Source organism: Cebus imitator, unplaced genomic scaffold, assembly GCF_001604975.1.
Source record: "Cebus imitator isolate Cc_AM_T3 unplaced genomic scaffold, Cebus_imitator-1.0 Scaffold215, whole genome shotgun sequence".
Classification (NCBI taxonomy): Eukaryota; Metazoa; Chordata; class Mammalia; order Primates; family Cebidae; genus Cebus; species Cebus imitator.
Genome location: NW_016107530.1, coordinates 132,625 through 143,001, shown reverse-complemented (window position 1 = coordinate 143,001; position 10,377 = coordinate 132,625). Strand labels below are relative to the sequence as shown.

General features: G+C 42.7%; 1 protein-coding gene across 4 annotated transcripts in view; it reads right to left on the bottom strand.

The window, feature by feature from the left end:
* The window catches only part of ASCC1 (activating signal cointegrator 1 complex subunit 1), a 123,731-nt gene extending 119,459 nt beyond the window's left edge, over positions 1 to 4,272 (bottom strand). For 2 of the 4 annotated variants that reach the window (XM_017548822.2, XM_017548827.2), the window contains exons 1-2: positions 4,040 to 4,272; positions 1,028 to 1,172 (exon numbers count right to left, since the gene is read on the bottom strand). In XM_017548822.2, coding sequence (XP_017404311.1) covers positions 1,028 to 1,139 — 112 coding nt within the window. In that variant the 5' untranslated portion in view covers positions 1,140 to 1,172; positions 4,040 to 4,272. Of the gene's footprint in view, positions 1 to 1,027; positions 1,173 to 3,691; positions 3,832 to 4,039 lie in introns of those variants that run through there. The other 2 variants (XM_017548824.2, XM_017548823.2) reach the window with 2 other exon arrangements.
* Positions 4,273 to 10,377: the final 6,105 nt, after the last annotated feature.

The window sequence follows — 10,377 nt, the reverse complement described above, 5'->3', positions numbered from 1 at the left end:
AAAATACAAAAATTAGCCAGGCATGGTGACACGTGCCAGTAGACCCAGCTACTGGGGAGGCTGAGGCAGGAGAATTGCTTGAAACCAGGAGGCAGAGGTTGCAGTGAGCCGAGATCGCGCTGTTACACTCCAGCCTGGACGACAAGAGCAAAACTCTATCTCAAAAAATAATAATAATAATAAATAATAAAATAAAAAATAAAAATACAGCATAACAACTATTTACAGAACACTTGCATTGTATTAGGTATATATGTATTATAAAAGAGGATTTCAAGTAGGATACGTGTAGGTTACATGCAAATAACACGCTGTTCTACAAAAGGGACATGAGCATCCAAGGATTTTGGTAACACTATTGGGCACTGGACTAAATACATACGTTCATTTATTTCAGAAATTTACATATAATTACTTTAGGGCTGGGCACAATGGCTCACGCCTGTAATCCCAGCACTTAGAGAGGCCGAGGCAGGTGGATCACTTGAGGTCAGGAGTTCAAGACCAGCCTGGCCAACAATGGTGAAATCCTATCTCTACTAAAAATACAAAAATTAGCTGGGCATCGTGGCATGTGCCCGTGGTCCCAGCCACTTGGGAGGCTGAGGCACCAGAATTGCTGGAACCTGGGAGGAGGGGGTTGCAGTGAGCAGAGATCACACGACTGCACTCCAGCCTAGGTGACAGAATAAGACTGTCTCAAAAAATAATAATAACTTTACAGACAAAAGAATTTAATTTTGCCATAGAATATTAATGGTTAATATCAATAATTAACTAAAATTACTCTTTATGATATTTAAGCCTCTGTACAAAGAAGAAACATAACTTATAAGTTGCAACCAAAAACACTTCGGCTAAACTCAAACTCATCAGTACCCTTAGACATGAACACAAATGGAGCTATATGAGGCCAAACATCTCAAATTTCAGTGCAGACACACAAACACATTGAAACAAAACAAAGAATTGATCCTACAATACACAGGACATTTTACTTATCTGACCAAAGAGCAACTAGGATTACCTTGATAAAAGTCCTCTTCATCTTCTTCACGTTGATAGGTCTGTTCTTGGATTGGATTCTTCCTATAATTCCGGCCATCAATTCTTATAAGCTGTGGACGCAGAACTTCCATGACACTTTCTCCAAATAATATTCCAGTGACGTCCTGAAAAATATAATTAACATCTTACCTTTCTTAGTGATAATTAAAGTCCTAACTCTAGTGACTAGAGATAGTCCTATCTCTAGTGTATTACATAGGTCTGAATTGGGCATCAGATCACAGTGTCTCTTAAACAAAAAAGGCCCTGTTTCCCATTGGATTTCCCATCTGTAAACTAGTTTATGTCAATTGCTGCATTTTTTTTACCACACTGGCTCACTCCAGACAACAAAGTAATGTGTAAAGTATTTATCACCCTCCAAAATAGAGATTAAAAGGCATACACTCTAAAAAAAAAAAAAAAAAAGAAGGGAGGAAGGGAGGGAGGGCTGGCCAGGAACAGTGGCTCACACCTGTAATCCTAGCATTTTGAGAGGCCAAGGTGGGAGGATTGCTTGAGGTTGGAAATCAAGACCAGCCTCTAAAAAAAGAAAAAGAGAAAAGGGCCAGGCATGGTGGCTCACTCCTGTAATCCCACCACTTTGGGAAGCCAAGGAAGGAGGACTGCTTGAGCTCAAGAGTTTGAAACTAGCCTGGGCACATGGCAAAACCCTGTCTCTCTAAAAAAAAAAAAAAAGGGGGGGGGGGGGGCGGGGGCCAGGCATGGTGGCTCACGCCTGTAATCCCAGCATTTCAGGAAGCTGAGGCAGGTGGATCACCTGAGGTCAGCCTGGCCAGCATGGAGAAACCCCGCCTCTACTAAAATACAAAAAATTAGTCAGGCGTGGTGGCACATGCCTGTAATACCAGCTACTCAGGAGGCTGAGGCAGGTGAATTGCTTGAACCTGGGAGGCAGAGAATGCGGTGAGCCAAGATCACGCCACTGCACTCCAGCCTGGGCAACAAGAGCAAAGCTCCGTTTCAAAAAAAAAAAAAAAAGGGAGGAAAGAAAAAGAAAGAGAAAAGAAAAAGGCATTATAAATGCCTATATATAAACACAGCCTGTACATGACTTTGAAAGAGAGAATAAAGGTCTCTTTATCACTTCAACCTAGTGAGTAAAATGCAAACTTCAGTGGTTACCTAACCATGTGCACAATATCTCATTTTTTTTTCCCCCAGACGGTGTCTCATTCTTGTTGCCCAGGCTGGAGGGCAATGGCGTGATCTCTGCTCCCTGCAACCTCTGGCTCCCAGGTTCAAGAGATTCTCCTGCCTCAGCCTTCCCAATAGTTGGAATTACAGGTGCCCACCACCACACCCAGCTAATTTTTTGTATTTTTAGTAGAGACGGGGTTTCACCATGTTGGCCAGGCTGGTCTTGAACTCCTGACCTCAGGTGACCCACCTGCCTTGGCCCCCCCAAAGTGCTGGGATTACAGGCATGAGCCACCACATTGGGCACACTCTATCTAGCAAGACAATTAAGACAATGAGGGATATTTAATAAATTTAACCACCCAGAAAAAAAAAATACCCCTAAGTACTTTTAGAGATGCTAGACATTCATACCAATCAGCTCCAGTTGCCTGTCAAAGCACAGTTAAAATAACAACTTAACCAATACGGTTTTCAGATCAACATATTGCTCATGGAAGGAATCCAATTTCTACAGGCCACTGCCCAACAAAATGCACATCACTCACTGAGAAACCAAGCGTCTGGTCACACCACTTAATGAATCAATAATTTAGAAAAACAAGGTTCTTATAGGCTAGCTGAGGTTAAATTGAACCAATATTCCTACCACGTACAGCTTGAAGCCCAAACAGTCTTGAGGCCCAAAATACTGAAGAGTTCCAAAGAAAACAAGTCAATCCTTAATAAATACACTAACGTTCAGTCCAACCCTCAGCAAATAAGTCACTTTAATGGATGGTTTGGGCCGGGTGCGGTGGCTCACATCTGTAATCCCTGCACTTTAGGAGGCCGAGGCGGGCAGATCACCTGAGGTTAGGAGTTCGAGACCAGTCTTGCCAACACGGTGAAGCCCCGTTGCTACTAAAAATACAAAAAGTAGTCGGGCGTGGTGGCTGGCGCCTGTAATCCCAACTACTCGGGAGTCTTAGAGGTGGAAGTTGCAGTGAGCTGAGATGGCGCCAGTCCACTCCAGCCTGGGCGACAGAACAAGACTCCCTCTCCAAAAAAAATAAATGTTTCAAAATAGTAATAATTGATGGTTTTTGTGCTTACAGAACCAAGAAGAGGTTTCGTGAAAAATAACACAGAAGGTAAACCGACAGGGATGGAGAAAAAGGGCACATAATTAGCAATAGTCGATGACATCACACCCCAGTGACCTATTCCCCGAGGCCTCTAAAATTCTCAACAAAAAAACACTTGCAAGGGGAAAGCTAAAAAAAAAGTTTCCCCACAAAAACAGACTAAGGTGAAGGACGGGACCTCAGACCACAAGTTCCAGAAGAACAGGTAGTTGTCCGGGAGACAGCAAAAGCAGCAGCTACCTGCCCTGCATGGCCCTGGGCCTAGACTGCTCGGAAGCAAAGAGGGGAATAACCAACTTAACCCTGCTTCGAGGTGGTTTGGAGAGGAAGAGGAAAGCTGTGTCCTCCTGCAATACCGTGAGGGAAGCCGAGGCCCCGAATCATCAAAGAGATGGAGAAAAGTACTAGACGTACAGGGAGAAAAGGCGAAGGAGCCGGAAGTCCTCTCCCGGAGCGCGTTCCCTACTTCCCTACTCGCGTCTCCGCCCTGGTCACGCCCACCACGGCACGGACGCGCGCACGCTGCCGGCTCCCATTGTGAGGGCGCGAGCACGCCGCTGTCCTCGTCGTGGTGTGCGCGGCAGCTCCGGCAGACCCTGGGGGCGGGGCTGTAGGGGAAAGTGCTAAAGCCGCTGAGGTAAGAAGCCGAGGGCTCAAGGGCCTCGGGAGCTTGGTGAAAAGGGAGTTAACCCCTAGGATCCTACCTGCAGGGACTAGGAAAATGGAGAAGGTAAGTGGAGAAACAGGAGACTGATGTAGCAGACGTGCAAAAGGAAACTTCCCCAGGCCGGGTTGGACTGACTGCGCATGCGGGCCGAGGGTTGGAGCCTGCGCAGTGGGACAGCGCCGATGGCGTCGTTTCCTGGGGACCCAGCTGGGTGGGTAGCGTGGCTAGGAGTTAGCTTGGGAGCCGCTGGTGTTCTCACCGCTCCCTCTCCAGCCCCTTTCTCTCCACTTCCCAACCCCCAGTTACAGCTGTGGCTTCTATTTGGTTTGGGTTGTAATCCAGCTGTAAGTGGAACGATTTGTTGATGGAATTTAATGATTGCTTGCAATTTGTTTTTGTACTAGGGTAGGAACTTTTAAGGAATTACTCTTTTTAAGAAAATAGGCATATATCTGTTAGAAAGGAAAGGAATTTATGAATGCGAGGTCATCCCTGCCGTACATGAAGTAAATGTTTAAGCATCTCAGCTCGGACACAGCAATCTGTGTCCAAAAAGCATCATTACTCTCCTGTGAGGATCTCCACTGCTAGCCCCAACCACCCTGACAGGGCCAAGTCCCAGGATACTTCATCATCAGTATTTACTCAACAAAATTTTACTAAGCACCTCCGGTGAGCCTGGCAAACTAGTTGAAGGTAGAATTGTGCGAATACATCTGCCCAATGAGGAAAAAAAAAACTTAATGGACCAGTACTGTAGACACCGCGCTTCTCTATCTCCTGCTTGACCTTTGCTGAGCTGCTCGCCCTGCGCTCTGTCATTTGTTCATCATTCATTCGTCTGAAATGCTCTGGACTGGAAGCACAATGGAAACACTGTGACCCAGGTTCTGTGCTCACCATTGAGGGTAGAAAGACTTCGAAGGTAGCAGGATATTTCTTAAGATCATGAACCTTAAAATGAAAGTGTAAAGTGCCTAGTAGAAGGCATTGGCCTTCCTCCTGAGCAGATTCTTTCCCCTCTGGGAGCTTGCTGACTGTGTTAGATGGAGAGAATTAAAACTTTTTCCATGAAGTTTTTTTCATAGTAAGTATGAAAAACTGGGATCTGCATAGGAAAAGCTCAGGAGTAACTCTCTGTTAATTATTTTGAATAGCTAAGATTTATGAAGTGTTTACTAAGCCTGTAACTGTTCCAAGTGTTTTACGTGTATTAACTAATCTTTGTCACACCTGTGTGAGGTAGCTGCCACTATTACAGGTTGAGTATCCCTAATCCAGAAATCCAAAATGCTCCAAAATTTAAAACTTCTTGAGCACTGAGGGGATGGTCAAAGGAAATGCTAATTGGAGCATTTTGAATTTCAGATTTTCGGATTTGGGAAGCTTAATCATTAAGTGTAATGCAAATATCCCAAAACCTGAAAGAAATCCAAAATACTTCCAGTCCCAAGCATTTCAGCCTGTTTCCCATTTTGCAGATAAGACAACCAAGGAACAAAAATATTAAATATGCTGGAGGTTGCAGTTTTTTGAACTTTTGCCATCAGTCCTTGGCGATGACCTTGAGCAGTAGGATATAAATTACTCCCACATGGTTAGCGTTCCAGTAATGGAACACTAGGCATAAATGCGTTAAATTATTTGTCCACAGTCATGCAGCAAGTAAGTAGCAAAACCAGAAGTCAGGCAGAGAGGCTTCATAGTCTTACCCGCTATGCGGCTTTACCTTGCACATGACAAATGACATGCCAACAAGCCATTGCTTCAAAATGTCACAGCAGATAAGCTAAAATTGTCTCTATACCTCAGTTTTATTTTTTCATATATAAAATGAGGAAGTTGAATTAGATGACCTTTAAGGAATCTGTGGATCCTGAATGAATTGAAATATTCAATTCATTCAGCAAGCATTTACTGAAATGAACAGCTACTTCCTCACTATAGGCCAGGTGTTATGTTTGGTTCTGGTGATCACTTAGTGCCTTCCTTGAGAGCAGTTACAATCTCTAGGGTGTGTTAGTTTTGCTTTACTCTCATTTACCACTCGCTGGTAGTATTCAAAATTTAACCTACATCTTTAGAGCTAGAAAATACTTCGATATATCCTTCCACCTCAGCAGAAAACTACTTAAAGTTAGCTTTGTCCTAATTCTGTGCTCCAGTTTTTAATCCTGGCTGTTTTGTGTATGGAATGATAGTAGTTCTGAGAGTTGGAAAGAAAACAGGATGAAAGGGAATTCCTTTGATTATATTCAGCTTAGAAGTCACACTGTGGCTAACTTTTGAAGCTGTCATCACTCTGGCAGTTGCTTGGATGCGCTGCCGAGCAACTGACTTCAAAATAGGAAGTATAAAGCATTTGCAACTGAATAGAGCATTTATCTGGGTGTAGGAAAAAGAGAGTTTTAAATCTTAGGTGACATATATAAAGAATTCACAGTGGGTTCTACTCCGAACTGATGGGAAATAAAGACTGAGCTACTCTCCAAAAGGTGGCTAAGTTGTCTGTATACTTTATATGAATCACACCAGGAATTCACTTAAAGATTTGGGCCTGATCCATTACTGCTTAAGTTCAAAAACAATTCAAAAACTTGTCAGGCTATATTTTGACCCACTGTACAGCTAGTGCTCGACTTAACCATGATTGGTTCCGACAGACCTATCGTAACACGATTTGGTCATAAGTTGAGTAGGCTATATGTACAGTACTGTAAAATGATATTATAAAAATCTTTGTCATATTTTATCATAATTTTCTTTCATTATTGTTATATATCATAATTTTCTTTGTTCATTTTATGCCATTTGTATCATCTCTACACCATTTTGTTTCTTATTTTTACATTCGTCAGGTTTAATTAAAACACTGCATTACCAGTACAACTCGTTTAATATTTGCAAAACATAGAAAATTACAAAATACAGGTGCATACAAAAATACAAAATACAGGTGTAAAAAATACCATAGGAAACATTTTCTCAATTGCAAAACATATCAAAATACATAAACATGGCCGGGCGCGGTGGCTCAAGCCTGTAATCCCAGCACTGTGGGAGGCCGAGGCGGGTGGATCACGAGGTCAAGAGATCGAGACCATCCTGGTCAACATGGTGAAACCCCGTCTCTACTAAAAATACAAAAAATCAGCTGGGCATGGTGGTGCGTGCCTGTAATCCCAGCTACTCAGGAGGCTGAGGCAGGAGAATTGCCTGAACCCAGGAGGCAGAGGTTGCGGTGAGCCGGGATCGCGCCATTGCGCTCCAGCCAGGGTAACAAGAGCGAAACTCCGTCTCAAAAAAAAAAAAAATACATAAACATGTACGAAACATTTTATTGGCCACTGGTGCTTGGCTGCAGATCGTTGATGTCGTCATCTGAGGCAGCAGTTGGGGTGACCGGAGTTGGTTTTTTCATAAACATGGTGAGCTTTGTCTGAATTGTATGTTTCTTTTTTTCTTCATAAATTTCACAATACGGACGAGACACATCGTGCGCCATCCGTTCAATCCTTGCAACTCGTTCGATGTTTGGGTCCATTGCTTCGAAATGTATGAGAAGTTTATTGAGAGGGGTTTGATGAAAAATACCCAAGACACAAAACACAAATTGCTGTACCGAGTCTGGGATAACAGTTGAAATGGTGCACGTGGAGATGGTAGTGCTGCCAGAAGCTGGTCCGCACTGTCGTGCGCCCAGCTGAGCAACGTTTGCGCTGCCAGACGCGGAGCAGTCGTGGCTAGCGATTGTGGTCGTAAAATCGAATGGTCGTAAGTTGCATAGGTCGTAAGTCGATCGATAACCTGTAGTCCAGAAGATTGGATATGAATCTGACTCCAAAAACTGCTGCCTCTGTGGATATGAGTACAATTTGGAAAGTTAGCAGAGCTCAGAGAAAAAAGGAAACATGATCTAATATCAAGATTGAAAATGTCTGCTGAACAGAGTGGCTCAGGCCTGTAATCCCAGCATTTAGGGAGGCTGAGGCAGAGGATCGCTTGAGCCCAGGAATTGGAGACCAGCCTGAGGAATGTAGTGAAACTTCATTTCTACAAAAAATAAAATTAGTGGGGTGTAGTGGCACACACCTCTAGTCCCAGCTATTTGGGAGGCTGAGGTAAGAGGATAACTTGCACTCAGGAGGTCAAGGCTGCAGTTAGCCAAGATCACGCCACTGCATTCCAGCCTGGGAAACATAGCAAGACTCTGTCTTCGAAAAAAGAAAACGTCATTAATCAATTTGCATTTTTGCTGACAGTCTAGTTATAGTAGTTGCTTTACCGTTCCCATATCCCACTTCACTATTAATCAGTGTTACTTGTAATGAAATCAGAAACCAAACTCTGCTTCTCTAACAGCCTTAAATCATCATCACAAAATTAAGCAAACAGAACAGCCAATGTTTCACTATATCATTTTCATTACTAGAAAACTGGATTTTATATATATAAATATTTATATTTATATTTTATTCCCTCACTTTCTTCTGTTTTCGAAAAACATGGCCAGGTGCAGCGCAGCACTTTGGGAGGCCGAGGTGGACAGATCACCTGAGGTTGGGAGTTCAAGACCAGCCTGGCCAACATGGAGAAACCCCATCTCTACTAAAAATACAAAATTAGCTGGACATGGTGGCACATGCCTATAATCCCAGCTACTCAGGAGGCTGAGGCAGGAGAATCACTTGAACCCGGAAGGCAGAGTTTGCAAAGAGCTAACATGGCACCATTGCACTCCAGCCTGGGCAACAAAAGTGAAACTCCGTCTCAAAAAAAAAAAAAGAAAAGTTTCAGACAGGCATGGTAGGTCACATCTATAATCCCAATACTTTGGGTGGCCAAGATGGGAAGATTGCTTGAGCCCAGGAGTTCCAGACAAGTCTGGAGACAAAATGATAAGAAGGTGTCTCTACCAAAAGTAAAAAGAAAAAAATTTACTGGGCATAGTGGCATGCACCTGTGGTCCCAGCTACTTGGGAGGTTGAGAGGTTGGAGTATTGCTTCAGCCTAGGAGGTTGAGGCTGCAATGAGCCATGATCAGGCCACTGAACTTCAGCGGTGGGTGACAGAGTGAGAGCCTCCCTAGAAAAAATAAATATATTTCAACTTTTTATAATAAATATGTTCATGTTCCAACTAACAATACAAAATGCGCGAATGAAAAATATTCAGGCTGGTCTGGGTGCAGTGGTGTTTACACTAGTTGATCACAACCCGCTACAGATTTCTTTGTTCCTTTTTCACTCCCACTGTTTCACTTGACTAGCCAAAAAGAAAAAACAAAACAAAAAAAAAAAAAAAAAAAAAAAAAAAAAAAAAAAAAAAAAAAAAAAATAATAAATAAATAAATAAATAAATAAAAAAAAAAAAAAAAGCTCAGCTAAAATTCTCTCTGACCATTTCAGAGGGAAATTGATTTTACAGTCCCCTTTTTTGGCATGATCTCAGCTCACTGCAACCTCCACCTCCCAGGTTCAGGTGATTCTTCTGCGTTAGCCTCCCCGAGTAGCTGTGATTACAGGTGTCTGCCACCACACCCAGCTAATTTTTGTATTTTTAGTAGAGATGGGGTTTCTCCATGTTGGCCAGGCTGGTCTCTAACTCCTGATCTCAGGTGATCCACCCATCCTGGCTTCCCAAAATGCTGGGATTACAGGCCTGAGCCACCATGTCCAGCCCACAGTCCTTTTTGAAATCCTTTTTTTAAGTGGGCTAAAATTCACATAACATAAAATTAACTATTAGCCATCTTAAAGTATACTATTCAATATAAAGTTATTTTTAATATAAATACTAGAACTTTATCCATTACAGCAGCCAGTAGCCACATGTGGTTAATTAAATTTTAATTAACATTAAATAAAATTTAAAATACAGAAATACACTTCTTCAGTCACACCAGCTTATAGGTGCAACATGAAGCTAGTGGCTACCATGTTGTGCAGTGCAGAAATAGAACACTGAAATATTTCCATCATGGCAGAAAGTTCCATTAGACAGCATGGCACTAGACTATTTTTTCTTTTTTCTTTTTTTTTATTTAATGGAGTCTGGCTCTATTGTCTAGGCTAGAGTCCAATGGAGTGATCTCACCTCACTGCAGCCTCCACTTCCTAGGTTCAAGTGATTTTCCTGCCTCAGTCTCCCGAGTAGCTGGGATTACAGGCACCTGCCACCACACCCGGCTAATTTTTGTATTTTTGTATTTTTAGTAGAGACAGGGTTTCACCATGTTGGCCAGGCTGGTCTTGAACCTCCCAACCTCAGGTGACTGTCTGCCTCAGCCTCCCAAAGTGCTGGGATTACAGGTGTGAGCCACAGCACCCAGCCATTTTTTCTTTAAAAAATACTATATACACTTTTTTTTTTTTT